A 17,325-nucleotide genomic window follows, 5' to 3' on the forward strand; every position below is an offset into this window, starting at 1 on the left:
CTCATTCTATAAAATTTTGACCAGAGATATTTCAGCCACAAAACAACCACAATGAACACCTTGTAAACATTTTATGGAAAATATTTATCAGCCTCATATGGAAAGGTTTCTACCATGGAATACATGGAACTATTTCATTTAATCCTGCTGAACAGATCAATTAAATACTGACAAAGAATAAAACGCCATTGAGCCATGCATTATCAACAGGGACTCTACAAACTGCTACAAACAAGCGTTTATTTTTGTCTCTGAAGAGAGTAAAAAAATGAAAGAAACTGTTGACAGACATGAAAAAGAAAACAAGTACTCCTCTACCCTAACATATACTGAGCCTTACTGTTAGAGTCTCTAAAGTCACATTTTTCACAAATATGTACATTTGTTTTCCTCAAAAAAACAAACAAAACAAGAAAACCTAAAGATAGCTGTACTCTTAGGAAGGGATGTGTCTCCAAGTGTGAACAGGGGCGATGAATATGACTGTTGAGATTGGGTGTCATCGCAGGCTGCTCTGGACGTCTACGCACACGTTCACATTCATTCACACACACACACTCTTACACACACACACTCTTACACACACACACTCTACACACACACACACACACACACACACACACACACACACACACACACACAACAGCTGGACAGAATCACTCTCTCTGTTCCATCTTGACTTTTGGGGGCTTAAGGAAGGTGCGATTCTTCTCCTTTTTATTCTTCCCTTTCGCCTGAAAGGTACGCCAGCTGTCTACACGCCCATCTCTCGATTCCTGCCAAGGACATCAAAACGCAGTGAGTGTTTTATTGGAGTAGGTAATAAAGGAGGACATCGATGACCTGTGCCTGGAAACTAAAAGATTTAGGCAAGGAAGTTCTCTTCATGTGAACCTCGCCATCACGTCTTTATCACATAAATCGGTTGCCATCTCCTAAACATTCAGTGTGTGATGAGTGACAAATGAAAAAGGGCCCCTCTCACAAGCTCACCTCAAAGTTCTTCTGCCATTCCCGGTCTCGTTTCGCCTTCTCATGAGTTTCAATTTCCTCCTCCCTTTGTCGTTTTCTGAGAGGGTAATAATAATTTTTTTAAAAAGTGTTGTGAGATTGAAAAATGGTAACCTTATTTGCCAACAAGTCTGTATAATCTCCATAAAATGTCTCGTAGTTCATCAACTTTACCCCCTCACGTGCCTATTAAACCCCACCCAGCTCACAATGACTGTACCTGGCAAAACCACAGTACACTGGAGAATGACATATCTTAAGGTCTCAGTGTAAAGGATACCTCTCATGCATGTCCTTGGCCTCGCGCTCCTTCCTCTTGATCTCCAGCTCAGCAAACAGCTTCATGGTCTGCTTGTACACAGCCTGCCGGAACTGAGATACCGTGGGAACGTGAGGACCAACCCATGTTCACACTAACTGATACAGTAGTACTGCAGAAGTGCAGCGCACACATCAGAAGGCATCACCAAATTAATTCATTTCCAGGTTCATTAGAAGCTCTCAGCAAATCACGCCATAAAATGAGGCAGAAGGGTGCCAGTACCAACTCGGGGTCATCCTCCTCCACCATCTGCGGCTTGCCGTCCTTCTTCAATTGTTTCCTCTTCTCCTTCATCTGCCAATTAGGATGTTTTGGATTACATGCATGCAGAATGCAATCTTGGCTAAAGGAGAGCATGGCTGAATGATATGTCAGGGGAGTACTTTGAAAGTGAAGGTGGAAACGATGCAACGGTACTCACCATATGCTCAATATATTCCTTCCCTGCGTGGATCACGTCAACCGCCCGCTTCTTCTGTTCCGGGTCCAGAAGCAATTTGTATGCTTTGTCAACCGCTATGGCCACAACAGAAATGTATGTATGATGTGTGTGTGTGTGCGGGGAGATTCCTTACATCTGATCAGAAGACTTTTTTTTTTTTCACGTCAAAGTCAAAAACCATACAATGAGCACTAGTTACAACTTAGTAATCACTGACATTTTCATTTTCACTGTGACCAACATTATATTATATTTGCTACCCAACCATCTATAACACTTGGACATCACCTGACAACAAATACTACAGAGACATTTGAACCATAATCCTAATTAATATCACTAATCCAGTTCTACACTGCAGTCATCGAGTCTGTTCTGTGCACTTCCATAACTGTCTGGTTTGGATCGGCCACCAAACTGGATAGGAATAGACTCGAACGGACAGTCAGGTCTGCAGAAAAGATTATCGGTGCCAACCTGCCCACCATCCAAGACCTGTATACCCCCAGAGTCAGTAAACGGGCAGGGAAAATCGTTTACCCCTCACACACTGGACAAGACCTATTCCAACTCCTCCCCTCTGGTAGACGCTACAGAACACTGTTCGCCTAAACCTCCAGACACAAAAACAGTTTCTTCCCCCTCGCCGTCTCACTAATGAACAGCTAACTCACTGTGCAATAACCCTGGCTCACTATAATATCCACTGTACAATTACTCCCACAATCTTATTTATTTATTTTATTCTCAAATACAAAATGTGCAATACATTCCATACTGTATAACTGTACTTATTACGCATACTCTTACCATTTAATATTTATCCTGTATATAATATTTTTTTATATTTATCCCGTATATTTGTGCCGTTGTGTTGTATTGTGTTGTGATGTATATTTTGTGTCATTACACTGAGAGCCACTTTACCCGGAGTCAAATTCCTTGTTTGTACAAACTTACTTGGCCAATAAACGTGATTCTGATTCTAATGCCTAAATTCAAAAACGAACATGCATGTTCCATGTGCAAGTGCTTTGCGATCTCTGGGAAAGAGCCATCAGATCACATCACCCTCCTTAGCATGTATGTATGCAAGTTGGAGGAAAACAATTCAGTGAATTAGTTCTCTGAGAACAATGCTTGCTTGAAGGCCACTTGACTGACCCTATGCCATGTCCTGCTAATTGACACCAGAATCATATGCAGAACCTGAGGTACACACCTTCAAAAGCCTTCTGGGCACGTTCTGGGTCATCTTGGTTTTTGTCAGGGTGCACCAGGATGGACAGCTAAAGAGGAGATACACATTATACCACACCATGTAACATTTACACATTGTTAGTTCAAGAACTAAAGCGAGGACTATAACCTGAATTTAACTTCAGCATGACATTGGAAAATTATGACCAAAACTGGCAAAAAGAGGTTTACAAACAAGATGTGTGGGGAAGCGGTGGCCTAGAGTTTAGAGAAGCGGGTTTGGAACCGAAAGGTCGCCAATTTGATTCCCTGGGCTGGCAAGAAAAAATGTGGGCGGGCGTAATCCCCAACTGCTCGCTCACTGGGTGCTGCAGCTGCCCACTGCTCCGGGTGGGTGTGTGCTCAGTGTGTGTGCTCATTTAGTGTGTGTACTCATTGAGTGTGTGTGCTCACTGCTCATAGATGGGTTATATGCAAAGGTCAAATTATTGTGTGAGTAAATAAATTGCCCTATAAACTAATAAAGTGATTCTCAAATTAAAAAAAACACTCTGAGGAAGGACCCACCTGTCGGAAACGCTTCTTGATCTCATCATCAGTTACATCTGGATCAATCTGCAGCACCTTCAATGTAATAAGTTTACAATGTTGACTATTATAAATTAGCCTGCTTCAATATCCCAGTAGAAAGACTAATCATGTATCTATATCTGAAGATAAACAATGGCAAGAGTGCATCTGTATACATCACTTAGGTTGTATATGACAACACCAGTTAAAAGTCACCACTATACAGGGAAAAACGACAACGTTTAGTTGGAAAATATAAATCAGCCATCAACAATTTACCTCAAACGGGTTGAGATTAAAATAAGATGAACCAGGTCTAAGCAAACGTTCTATTTGTTGCTTCGGCGTCAATACAGAGTCTCTCTTCTCAATTTGTTTCACCTGAAGAACAAAAAAAACACAAAGGGTGAGTTTGCCTATAGCTGTGCATCACTGGACCGTATCCATACCTAGATAGCTATAGTTATGATGTAGGTTTAATGTTATCCATTGGCAAAGGGTCAAGACATTAGCCAACCAGAGAAGTACACACATGTGATATTACCGTTAACTTATGGTAATTGACTTAAAAGACGACATGCAGTTTTAAACACTGTGTGCCTAATGTGACATAAAATACCATTACCATCACTTATATAGCATCCTATCTTACTTGCTAGACAGGTAAATACTTACTTGTCTGACTTATTACTTGCCAGACCTTTACAACGTATGTTACTTTGCTGGTTAGCTAGTTAACATCCATGGTTAACCATCGAACTAGCCAAATAAGTACCAGGGTATAAAGTTAGCCAGCATTAGGGATCCTTGTTATACACGTTATGCTACCTTGGTACCTTATACTAACGTGAGTAAACATTAATCCATATAATTTGACAGTTTCCTGGAATAGATTTCCAGTTACCTACTTAAGTACACACCTCATAGACACTTGATCACCACTAATGTTAGCCGACTGCAGCGTTTATTATATTAGCTTAGCTATCTAACAGGCTAGCTATAACGTCACACTGGCAAGTTATCTCTGGGATACAAGCTACTGGAAATCTCAAAGATACAATGATCCCAAGTACACATCTTTCATATCTTTAACAGTGTTTAACACAAACGTCTGGTAATAACAGAGAAGAGTTCATTTCTGGAAGCAACTTGTGTTTCCCGGCTAAATGATTGCTTATTGTGCTGGTCAGGTAATGTGCTAGCTCGCTGCGCTACACTTGCTAACTAGGCCAAACACACATGTAGAGACTACGACAACACTATGACGTTCATAAGGCTCCCCATGGCATTTACCTTTCTTAACTAAAACATACAGTGGATAAATGGCAGATCTAAACGCAGCATACCTCTGTGTAAAACGTCTGAAAAGCATCGTCTCTACTGCCACCTTGAGCAACAGGCTCTCCCCCGGCAGCCGCCATCTTGGCTCAAACGTTACACATGTGACGTACGTCTCCCACTGACGTGATCCCTTCATTCGGGCCTTCCCCAAGACATACGAATTAGAAGTGAGTTGGGAATTTATTCTATGCTTTTATTGACATTTCGTATTCAAGTAAGCTTGTTCGTTACTGTCAGTACTTTGGGTTGGCAATACTGTTACAGGCACATTTGGTACTAGGCAGTGCGATCTAATAGACGGAAAAAATGACCCCAATAGCCTAATATTATTATATTGGCCAAAACAAATTCTCACAGGTCGAAATAAAATATAGATGATAAATAGAAAACGAAGACCTTTATTTGGGAACGAAGAGGTTGAATTCTGCCTGCGTCTTAGTAGCTATTTTCTAGGAGGCCTAATGTACAAGTAAACATAGAATGGGCAGAGATGGGCAAAAATACATCAAAATGTATTTTCATACAAAATTCAAAATACCCCTCAAATAAATGTATTAAAATAAAATACAAAATACTGGTGCCAGAAAATGTAACAAAATACAATACATGTATTTTGTATTTAAAATATAGGAAATACTTTTTCTGGATTTTCCATTTTCTCACAGTTTGGTATAGCAGAGCATTCAGGTTTGGGCTATATAATGTACACAAAGCTCTGGTGAACTCCACAAAAAGGAAGAACAGTCACATAATGTCAGTGTAACTAAGCAAAGCTATTAAAAGACAACAACTTGATTAATTATGTATATATATATATATATATATATATATATATTTGCAGGCAGCAGCTGTTTCAATGGTGAACTGATCAACATAGGCTCATGTCGCGGACCACCTGCAATGCCGTCGCGGACCACCAAGGGGCCACGGACCCCCGGTTGAAAACCCCTGGCTTAGGGCATTCACACTGACAGAACCAGCAGAGTTCAGGGCACTGAAAGTACCCGGATGGCGCACTGCAAACGGTCAAAAAATGCAGTGTGCAACGATGGACACTACTCACCCTAAACAGGCGCCATCTTGGCTACGTAGCAGAAGAGGAGGAGCCCCTTTAGGCAGCTTTTCAGTTTGGAAAGTTGGCTAACTGACGCTTCGCAAATCACTTCAACCATTATTGCTGGTTACAATAACGGTGTCATCTGATGGTACAGTGTCTATTTCTCGGTAACTTTTGAAAAATCTAAGCGAGAAAACGCCAACAGATGTACATTTACATACAAAACACGGCTGTCAGCGGAGTTTGGTCCGCCATCTTTTTTTAAAATTTCCAGTTGGCCAGAGGAAGCTGGCGCACAGATTTATGGGTAAAAGGCTCACACATTTGTGTCCGTCAGTGTTCCATTTGAGACAACACTAATCAGCGACAGAACGCACTACAGATGTAAGTGCTTAGGGTGCACTATGCACTGTATTGCAGTGCACTCGGTAAAGTGCGCGGTAATAGAAACGGCCACATTCTGTAAAGATGGCTAACGTTCAGTGCAACAACTCGATTCGCTCTTTGAAAGGACCTTCTTTAAGTCGGCGTACTAATGAAGATAGAATCCGACAGAAAAACAGCTTCGGCCTAAACACTGGAGAAAGTATTTTGAGTAGTTTAAATACAAAATGACTCAACTCTAAAGTATTTTGTTACAAATTACGTTTGATTTTTCATCAGCCCTATCAAATACAAATTACAAGATACTCAAAGTGATTGAAATACGTATTTCAAATACAAGTAATTGAAATACTGCCCATCTCTGAGAATGGGTTTAGAAATATGGGGGTTTAAAGAGCCATGGAATAACTGAATGGAAAAAAACCTGAAATGCAGCCAATAGGAACTCTCAATTATTATACATCATCAGAGCTTTGTGGGTTTTAAAATATACCTCCTTTATGAAAGGTCTTTACACCACATTCACCAGGATGCTAATGAAGACTCTGCTGCCTGTAGAAAGTGTCCTCACTATGCCAGGAGGTTACAAGTTCACATGGATTCCAAGAACTGAAGTTAGGGACTGGATGCACACTATTACCCTGAAACTGAGGTGGTTGAGCCCTCTTGTAGTCTGACTGGCTGCTGAACTCTGAAAGTCACGTTCCCCATGGAAATAGAGAGTAATTTAAAGATGTTGCAATATGCACTGAACAAATAAGGGGCCCTCAAGCTTCACAGGAGCTCTCAAGGCATAACAGAGAGAGGGGGACCCAAACCACCTTAAAGTTTGAATCCTTGACAAAAAGCACCACAAGTTGGCCCTTTCCCACAAACAAACACCACCATAACAATGTCATACTATTATTCAACTAAAAGAATAAAAAAACTGAAACTGTTTGGGATGAAGAATTTGTATTTGACAAAATGCAAAAAAGACGTTGGTTGGCCTAGATAAGGGTCTACCATAGGAGGCCACAAGGTAGTAATGTCTCAGTGCCTAAGAAGGGGCAGATAAATTAGGTAAGATAAATGGAAGGAAGACTGGATAGATGGGTAGCCTACTCCATGAGCCACTCAACCCTTCTCCTGCCTCCACCTCCAACTCGCTGCTGCCTCTGGGCCTCATGTAGGCCTTTCAGCCTCAGGGTGATATCCTTTAGACAAAGTCGAGTCTGACACAGCTGTTCGACCAAGGAGTTCCTCTCTAAATTTTCCTAGATAGAGAGATGGAGAGATGTTGTTAGATTATGTCTATGGGCGCACAAGAAATAAGTACTGACAGCAAATAACTATTACAATGAGTACTATATAAAAAAATTACAAGTATCTATACCCTCTTCTTCCTCCATCTCTTAATGGCATGGAATGCAACCCCAATGGACAAGCCTAAGAGGAGGATCAACAAGACAGGAAAAAGCAGCTCCACGGCATAGACTAAGTCTGGGGTATACTTTGAAGATTGAGTTTTCGAGAGTTCCCCATTGGACAGGTCTGGCCATGTTGTGGCCCAAACAGGAAGTCTGCAGTGGACGTAGGACCTAGGCTGAGGAGGGCGGGAATGGGGCCAAAGAGAAAAAGCCATGTTATCTTTTAAATGTCAGGGTAATCAATAGCCATATAGAATTTTTAGAACAGAAAAAGAATCTTGGATGAAGACAGAATGGTGTGACAAGGAATATCTGATTGTGATGTCGTCCATTCCAGCTTTAGCCCATTTCACACTTAGCTTATGTTTGACCTGATTCCACTTTAAATATGTAAAACTGACTGGCTCTAATGATCGGCTTTGCTCAAATTCCATCTATCAACATAGAAAGCTGCAATGAATGCACAACCCTAGCAACTTTTTACCTTACAAGAGAGCACTTGATTCCTCTCTGAAGTGAACAGCAAGCCCTGCCAGTGATGAAGTAGCCTTATGTGAAAATCAAGTGGGCTCACTTGAAAGAATGGGGGACTGGAGTGTTAACAGAATATACTGGAATGTGCAATACACTGAGAAAATTAACGAGAGTGCAAAGTATTGCAAGAGTAGTATGCTATAGTGCGTGATGCAACAGACAGAGTGAAAGCTATTTTGGCAACTACTCCTACACCCGAGTTGGTGGTTTGAAAACTATGCGGGGTAGGAACACAAATGGTAAACCAGATTCCCACAAACACAGATTGTATTAAAGTGCATTATTATATTTACACTGAATTTACATTTAAGTAAAGGAAACCTCCTTACCAAGTCCAGGAAAGAGTCACTTTGTCTCAGCCCCACCTAATTCTTCCTTACAGTAGATAGCAGGGTATGATGACAGCCCTGACATTCAGGCAACAACAAAAATAAATGATCACTTACAGCCAAGGAATTGTCTTCTCTCCCAGGTCACCTCACTGTCTCAAGGCAACAAAGCCCAGCATCAGGAGCAACCTTATCTGAAGCGCTACCGGACCATTTCCGAATTGGGAATAGATTTGATCATCTTTAAGTACCTCAGTGATTTATAGCAAATCCTTTAAGACAAGCGTCAGGGGTTTCTAAGTCATTACATATTTTGTGTGGGACATCGAATTTGCTGCGGAGTGACATGATTGTGGTTTTTGTTGCTTGAGACATCAAAGCACCATTCTCTGAGCCACTTCTTTATCCACCAGTGACCCTGGTGACCTTCACCGTGTCTACATATCTGTTTATAGAAGGTGAAAATCACACGCACACACACACACACGAGTGATTTTGGCCGGCAGGACGAAAGCACATACAAGTTCCCTTTTGTAGAGGTCATACTGCATGTAAGTAGCTCTTTCTGTTATCAAAAGATCATCCTATCAACACGTGTGAAATACAACAAAGGCACTCATTCCTGCTCCGACTACCCCCATGACCAATGCAATGGATTGTTTGGTAGTGGAAATTAATTGCTGCCATCTAGTGGAACATGGATGTACATGCATCCAGACAATAATGACTTCACTTAGGTCACAGCATCTGCACCATATAGTTATGGGCAGTTCTTCTGTTGTGAAAAGTAGCAATTATATGACTAACAGAACACTTCTAGAGTCCCTCTCAAAGACTTAAACCAGTCACTATTGGTATGCCAATGATAAACCCTGAAGTGTCAACACTACATGAAACACACTGCTGACTACTGCTGATACTGATATTGATTACTGCACACACACAGGGTCCAATTCAACTGATGCAGTCCTGTATTGAGCTATCCAAGTGGCATTTGGGATACTTTATGATTGAGATGCAGAATCATGTGCCTGAAGGACCTGACTGTAGAGCTTTGCTGAGCCACTGTTAATCACAAGATCTGGGTAATCAAAGCCCTAAGAGAGAAGCAGAAGCTGCAACGAAGCCCAACACACATGCTGCAGCAGACCATAGCTCAGATACAGCGATCCACCACGATCCCTGTTTATGATGAGAGAGAGAGAGAGAGCAGAACAGTAACAAAAGCGGAATACACCAGGGAGAGAGGCAAGTGGCAAAAAAAATTAAAAATGGAAAAGATATTGAGAGCGAGAGAGGGAAAATAGGACAGATGAAACAACAAAAGGACAGAGAGGGAGGATTCGGTAAAAGCCGGCTCCTCACCCGTAGAGAGGCACACAGTTGTGGTGTGTTCCTCAGGCTGGCTTTGGCACGCAGACCACCCCGACACCTGGGTGAGTCGAATGAGAAGGGAAAACACTTAACAGTGTTCTCTCATTCTACCTCTCTCTCTCTCGCTCTCCCCCTCCCTCCTACACACGCACACACACACACATGCAGACAATCGGTAGAAATCACTGGTCTGCTATGCCGGACTGGACAGATGAGGGAGGGTGCTGTCAGAAGCTTACTGGGGAACTGGGAATGGTTCTTGTGTTACTGCATTTAGGGAGTCTTTCTGCACCCTTACAGGCCTCAGGTACAGCTGTAAAATAAAGACTGCAGGGCACCATATAGGCTGTACTTCAGTTCCTGTGTCCGATGTGTTCATTATGACTGTCTCTGGAAATATCAGATAGTTTGTCATCCTTTGTTCTTTATTTGACTGGAAACTGGCCAATCCAGGGGCGGAACAGTGCAAAAGTTTGCTGCTGCATAAATCATGACAATTTGCAGGACAATATGTGACGTTACTATGCATTTCATCCTTGAATATGGAGGGCTAAAATGCTATCCGCTGTCTCGTAGGTTTGCTTATAGTCTCTGTTCTTGTGTGTTCAGACTCAGTTCCTCAAGAGAGCTCTACAAATCACTGGTCTGTTGTTGATGCCAGAAAGATTTAGGTTCAAATTGGGCACAAATGTGAGATCTGTGGTTTGAATTCAATCAGATAATTGGGACACAATTGAGTCTTGGAAGTATCCAACCAATGAATGATGCTCGATTTGAGTTTTATTGAAACGGAACAAACAAAAAAACGTTATAAATACAAACATCAGAGAACAAACTGGGGTGGCTCTTAAGGTGAGCCAAACCAAATCCTTACGAGCATTTTCAAGAAAGAAAAATGTTTGAAGTAATAATTATTATAGTAATATCAGTTTTAAAAAACACAATTGAACTACTTCTAGAAACGCTAGACATACACGTTTAACTGTACTTCCTGCTACAAAAACCCTTTTTTTTTTTTCTCTCCTTCCTGTGGATTCTTTTCTCCACCTCGGCAAATAATGAAAAAATAAACGGTTGAAAATGAAGCTCTAGCCTTAAGCCATTATATACAAGCGAAGTCCCTATGCCACTAGTAGAAATGAGAGAAAGAGGGGGATTCTCGGGGGAAGAGATGGGGAAGATGAGGAGACTGGGGGAGGGCTGACATGAGCTTCCTGCAAGGCCATTTCATGATTTTAATGTCCTCTCAGACTTTTGGTGAAAAAAAGAAAAACAATGTCCACTTTTAAAAATGTTCACTGTTGGATTAAAAAAAAAAGAAAAAGAAACAAAAAACAGAATAAAATTTTCGCCCATTTTTAAGACAAAAGAGATCCCATGATAGCATGAGAGTTCAAACTTAAATGGAGGGTAAATACAATTAACAATAAGGGGGACCAAAAAACAGTTACATTCTTCAGCCAAAATGGACTTCCAGCCAATCAGGACCTCAGGGGCCAATTCCGCATTCTGTCCGTTTTATAGTTTGAGATAATTAGGGAGGGATGAAAGATAAAAAGTCAATCAAACACTGCTGCCAATTCTCTTGTTGAGTGAGATGTCGATGTGTTTTTTTGTTTGTGTGTGAAAGAAAGTGTATAAATGTGTGTGTGTGTATGTGAGTGTCTTGTGATGTTGCTGCTGCCCAAACACCATTCAGTGGCGTCTTACTTCCACTGCTGCCCATAAGAATCCTGGGAAAACTCCAGGTTGTCATTACTGTAACCATAGTTACCAGAGTAGTCGCCCCCTTGCTGAAGGGGCTGCTGGGCGATGGGCTGCGACCCCCAGTTCTGCTGGTTGGTGGTCTGGCGGCGCTTGGAGTCGGGCTGGTTGAAGACATCCGCCTTCCGCTTGCCACCTACGTTGCCCCCGCGGTTGCCCCGGGCCCCCCGAGTGCCACGCCCTCCCCTCTGGGGCGGGAAGGGCCCCCCTCGGCCCCCGCGCCCGCCTCTGGGGGCGCCCATGGGTGCTCCTCGGGGTGCGTAGCCACCCCTGCCGCGGCTGGGTGGCGCCCCGCGTGCTCTGGGAGGGGGTGGGCCGCCTCGGCTGGTGCGGTTTCCCCTGGACCGCATGGCGTAGCCGTCGTCGTAACCGTAGTAAGGGTCGTCGTAACCACCGCGGTAGTCATGGTAGTCGTACCCGTAGTAGTCGTCATAGTAATCATCGTACCCGTAGTAGTCCGGGGGGTAGGCGTAGCCTCCCCGCCCACCACGGCCCCTCCCACGCCCCGGGGGAGGCATACGGGGTGGGGGGTAGTAGTAGTAGTCGTCATACCTGTACACACACACACACACACACACACACACACACACACACACACACACACACACACACAACACAACACAGGGGCTTACAGCAGAAAGACACACCAACAAAACACCTCCACTCCACACACCTGACCCACGAGCCCTTGCTGTCAGCCAATCATCTCTCACTACCCTTCTTCTGATATATTCTTCTTCTTCCCTTCCATGCTTTCATGACCCCTCTCACTGTCCTTACCCTGTGTTTCTGGTCGTCTGTCTTTGAGCCTGGCGTTCTTTCCTCTTCTTGTCTGGAGGCTTGGCCAGCACAATCTCAATCTCCTCCCCACCCAGCTCTTTACCGTTCATCTCATCCATCGCCTGACGACAAAAAAATTAAAAATAAATAAAGCAAGGAGTCAGTGAACCATCTTTCTAACTCTTAGGAGAATGATGCTGTATGGACGGCTGGCGGACACAAATGTACGAATTTTTTTGTATGTGTGAGATTGTGTGAGAGACAGCAGTAGTGTGTGTGTCCCAATGTTCACCTTAACAGCAGCATCGCGCTCCTCAAAGTGGACAAAGGCGTAGTCTTTGAGTTTTTTGACACGCTCCAGCTTGCCGAACTGAGAGAAGGTCTTCTCCAGCAGTTCTTCCGTCACCGCGGTGGCCAGCTTACGCACAAAGAGCACCTTCACCTGTGACCAAGGCAACAAACATACACACTAACTCACAAGCATGAAATGAACCACATTTCTAGATTCCACCCCCACTCTGTGAATATGGATGCCACAGAACAATGCATTCTCTCTGCTAACATACAGTGAATGATTAATGTGCCTCAACACGTAGCGAATAAAGACAAACAGACTTTTACTACAACCTGCGGAAAAAGTAGGTGACTGATGCTGTGCAACAAAAAAAAAATTAAAAACATTATGTGCTTTGAATGAACGCATATTTTATGAGGTGATATATGCCTCAAACATGACTACATCTGTGTGCCGTTTCCATTCACTACAAGGGACTTATGGAATGTTGAACACTCACCTTGGCCATGACATCGGCGTCAGGTTCGGCCACAGGGTCGGCCCACTCCACGGTGACAGGGTTGCCCCACACCTTCACCTTGCCGCTCATGAGGCGGCGACGGGCCTGCGCGGCAGACTTGTGGTCCTCGTACTCTAGAAAGCAGAAGCCCCGGTTCTTCTTCTTATCATCTGGCTGGGTGTAGAGGATTACCTCCTGGAGCCCCTCTGCCATAGCAGGGATACATACACACACAGAGACACACACCCACACACACACACACACACACACACAAACACACACACACACACCATGTCAACCCTACACCACATAGGCTTAAAGAATGGATTCATTTACGTGTTCATTAAGTGCCTTATGACAGTCAAACTAAAGAGATTGGCCAGGAATGCTGTCAAACATGTAAAGCAACAATGTAGTCCATGGGAATGGTTATACATCACTGTGCATAGGCCTACAGTAAGATTACCTTGCATCATGCAGAAACATATGATTGGTATACGGCAAAAGAAATGCAGATATAAACTACAAAGTGTATTGTTAGTCATTCTGCTCTTAGTTTGCAATTGGTCTTAATTAAACCTACATATCTTCAGTGACTCTGACCTGTGACTTTGCCGAAGTCCTCCAAGATGCTCTCCCTTGTCTTGTTCTTTGGTATTGAACCCACGAACAGGCGGTTGTTTGCCACGGAGATGCACACACCAAGGTACTTTCCTGACCGGATCTCGTAGTTGTCACACTATGGATAAAAACAATAAACATCCACCCCCTTCAATACATTTACAATAACACAGATCTTTAGATTACAACTCAAACAGAACACTTCTTTTTTTTTACAGACATGGGATATAGTTGTTACATTCAATGACATTCAAGTTGGCATAGACGGACTAATAGTCCCCACAGAAAGCAGTGCAGTTACAACCAATAAGACAATATAAAATTGTTGTGGCAGAGGATTGTGGAGAGAGAGGGGAATGGACTCACAAGTTTGACAGCCTCCTGTGCGGCACCTTTGCTGCAGAACGTGATAAAGGCATAGCCACGGTTCTGGCCGGTGAGCGGGTCCATCATTAGCCTCAGGTCCCAGATGGGCCCAGCCTTCTCGAACAGAGGGACCAGCTCATCCTCGTACAGGTCCCTGGGGATCTTTCCCACAAACACCTGCACCACACACAGTAACGGTAGGAAGAAGTCGATGAGGAATTGCAGACAGTGGTCATACTGCCTTTTATTTGATGTCAATTGATCTTGATTTACTTTCTCAAGCAGGAGAAAACATTTTCATACAACCATCTCAATGCATCACCATTAACTCATCTTGCCATACAAAAACCAGCACTTCATTTTTCTGTATGTTTGACACTGACAAACTACAAAGGTTTTTAGACAACCGTCTGTTATAGAGAACGTGGGAACATGAGAACCAAACTTCACCTCTGTTCCGATTCCAGGCTGCACTCCAGAAAACACCTCCTCGGGAGGAGGCCCCCCATACTTCCTCTGTCCTGTAGTGACGTCAAGGGTGTATCCCGTCCTCTCCAAGAGAGCCTGTGGAACAGGGAGGGAAGTTCAGAAAAAACTCCCAATACAGCCATCCATGACTCAGAAACTGGTCTGTGTTGATATGTTTGTAATCAACATGTACATCGAATTTGTTGTACCAAGAGGTTCGAGAAAACTGATTTTCATGTTTTGGGAACAATTTACAGTAATCAGATCTGATTCAAATGTGATCACGTACCTTGATCTTGGCTTCGTCTGGTCCCTTTGTGGATTCTTGGATTTTGCTTCCTTGCTTTTCCCTCTGTCTATATGTCTTCATGACACCACAGAGGAAAGCACTCTTGTTCTGAGAACACACACACAGCCAACACACAACAGAAGTCAACACACAGCAGAAGTCAACACACACACAACCAACACACACACACACACAGCCAACACAAGTCAACCGCCTACCCTCTCCGCATCAGCACCCAACAACTGCCACTCCATTAACACCCATCCGTTCCAAAGTACCTACACACTCCCCCCTTTTCTCGAATCAGCATGTAACATTAGCAAAGCTATTCCCATTTATGCCTCTACGAAAGCCGAGGGGTGTGAGTCTCACCTGCACGTGGGACAGATCGCTCTCTTTAAACTGCAGCAGCACCGAGAGCGCCCCCTCCTCGTTGAACTCCCGCAGGGCATCGATGGCTCGCTCATCCAGGTCGGTGTATGATACAAGACCTGCAAGCACAAAAATCACCTGTAAATAGTGCATCGACTGGACTCACTCCTGCACACCACATCATTATAATAAATATACTGCTGTACATACACAAGCACCCCACTGGGTGCACAGCTGCAAGATTGCAGTCTACACTGCTGGACGTGGTGCCATTTTACATTTTACCCTAATATGCATATGTAAAAAAGTACTAACTTTTTCGAAAACCCAGCAGGTTTTCCATCTCTTTTGCTACTGCCTGCAGGTGGGCTGAAATTGCGACGTGGCTGAAAGTGCTTACTTCATGTCCACCTCCCCTCCAAACCGTTGGTCTGAGTGGGACTCACCTGTCTGGAAGATGTTGTCCAGGCTCTCAGCCACCTTCTGAGGAAGCCCGGCGTCCACCAGCGTCTGGTAGTGCTCCGTGTGGGTCATGGAGACATCCATGGGCTCCTCCTCTTCCTTCACTGGAGCAGAGCTGCCGTTCACCTCCGCAGCCATTCCTGTGAAGGAGAGAACTGGTGAGAGGAATGCATGCTACAAACAAACTGACAGCAATACTCAACCAACTTGTAACATGCTCTGAACCTTTTCCTTTCCAATAGCCATGACAAGTTCATTAAATCTAGGAACTTCAACCTAATCATTGCCTAAAGAACAAGCATGCAACTGTGAAAGTGTGAAAAGGTGAACATGACTGTCAACAACAAGATTTCAATGTGCATCTACCTTGTGACTTTGATTTGTCTCATAAATGATCATGCAACCTGTAGGTGCAGCTTCGATAATTGCAGATCAAACCTGTTCAAATGAAGTGGTCTTAAACACCAAAGGCTCAGCCTGCCTCAAAGTGCAAAGACCTCACCAGACACACGCTCAGTCAGGCTAGAGTTACAGATAAACGCAAACAACGTAGACGTGAGCAGTGTACCTGCACCGGCGTGGTGAACAATAACATCCATACCTCACCGTGAACTGTCTGTCTCCATATAACCAACTTTCACGTTTCACATTTTTGCATGTGGCCGGCGCTACCTTAGCTCGCGAGCTACACAGAGCTGCGTTCCGCCCCCCTCGCGTGTGAGGTTAAACAATTAGCCAAAGCTAGGTACAAAAGCACCCCGCAAAATTGCGCTAAATTACCATTGTACCTTATTCGATGGAATCAATTTCCTATTTTTACATGATAGAGGTCATGAATATCTATGTGTTGTGTAGTCTGCTATGATAAATTAACAGTACACGTTAGAAAACATGCCTGCTGAGATTTAGCTACCGTGCTAGCTGGCGAGCTTTCTGGCCGTATGAGGCCTAGCTTTAGGACACCTTTCAGAATTCAAATAAACCACCCGCCAAAACCTAGATTAAATAAGCAGTTAGCTAAAACTTACCTATATATTCCGAGACGATGCAACTAGTGCAACTTAAGTATTCCGTCAATTGTTTTAAGGAGCAGTCAAACGGTGCTGATCATAAAAAATAATTCTTTGGATCTAACGTTACCCACGAGACAACACAGACAGCCCAGTCGCTCAAACAACGCCACTTCCTTGCGTAGGGAGAGCCAACCTCCGACGTCAGAGCGGCGGTGGCGTGCACGTACGCAAGCACGCTGCGTGGCCTATTTTGGGCGTGTTCTAAGCAGGTTCTATTTGGTTTCGATGGTAATGATGCTGGTAGAGTGCAATGTTTACATGTGCAATGATGTGGTTTTGTCTGTGTGGTTTAGTCACACATATCATGATCAAATTATCAAATCTGGAAGAACATTCTGTAGTCGTGATTCGTGAAATCTCCCC

General features: G+C 43.6%; 2 protein-coding genes across 6 annotated transcripts; both read right to left on the reverse strand.

Moving 5' to 3' along the window:
* Nucleotides 1–65: 65 nt before the first annotated feature.
* dnajc8 (DnaJ (Hsp40) homolog, subfamily C, member 8) lies at nt 66–5,048 on the reverse strand. Its single transcript, XM_012837646.3, has 9 exons — nt 4,892–5,048; nt 3,825–3,926; nt 3,543–3,599; nt 2,998–3,064; nt 1,755–1,849; nt 1,556–1,627; nt 1,292–1,383; nt 994–1,069; nt 66–776 (listed from the first exon to the last, which is right to left on the reverse strand). The coding sequence occupies exons 1-9, from the start codon at nt 4,964–4,966 to the stop codon at nt 657–659; spliced, it is 756 nt and encodes a 251-aa protein (XP_012693100.1). The 5' UTR covers nt 4,967–5,048; the 3' UTR covers nt 66–656.
* A 2,216-nt stretch (nt 5,049–7,264) lies between these two features.
* On the reverse strand, nt 7,265–17,095 carry hnrnpr (heterogeneous nuclear ribonucleoprotein R). Of its 5 annotated transcripts, none has more exons than XM_031586026.2 (15): nt 16,918–17,095; nt 15,874–16,029; nt 15,428–15,546; nt 15,056–15,163; nt 14,749–14,862; nt 14,299–14,475; nt 13,915–14,050; nt 13,312–13,517; nt 12,810–12,959; nt 12,518–12,639; nt 11,748–12,289; nt 9,965–10,031; nt 8,600–8,677; nt 7,703–7,912; nt 7,265–7,583 (listed from the first exon to the last, which is right to left on the reverse strand). In XM_031586026.2, the coding sequence occupies exons 2-12, from the start codon at nt 16,025–16,027 to the stop codon at nt 9,997–9,999; spliced, it is 1,863 nt and encodes a 620-aa protein (XP_031441886.1). In that variant the 5' UTR covers nt 16,028–16,029; nt 16,918–17,095; the 3' UTR covers nt 7,265–7,583; nt 7,703–7,912; nt 8,600–8,677; nt 9,965–9,996. The 5 variants fall into 5 exon arrangements, with proteins under 5 accessions (XP_031441886.1, XP_012693097.1, XP_031441887.1 ...); XM_012837643.3 differs by having other exon boundaries at nt 7,703–8,170; XM_031586027.2 differs by lacking the exon at nt 8,600–8,677.
* Nucleotides 17,096–17,325: the final 230 nt, after the last annotated feature.

Source organism: Clupea harengus, chromosome 19, assembly GCF_900700415.2.
Source record: "Clupea harengus chromosome 19, Ch_v2.0.2, whole genome shotgun sequence".
Lineage (NCBI taxonomy): Eukaryota > Metazoa > Chordata > Actinopteri > Clupeiformes > Clupeidae > Clupea > Clupea harengus.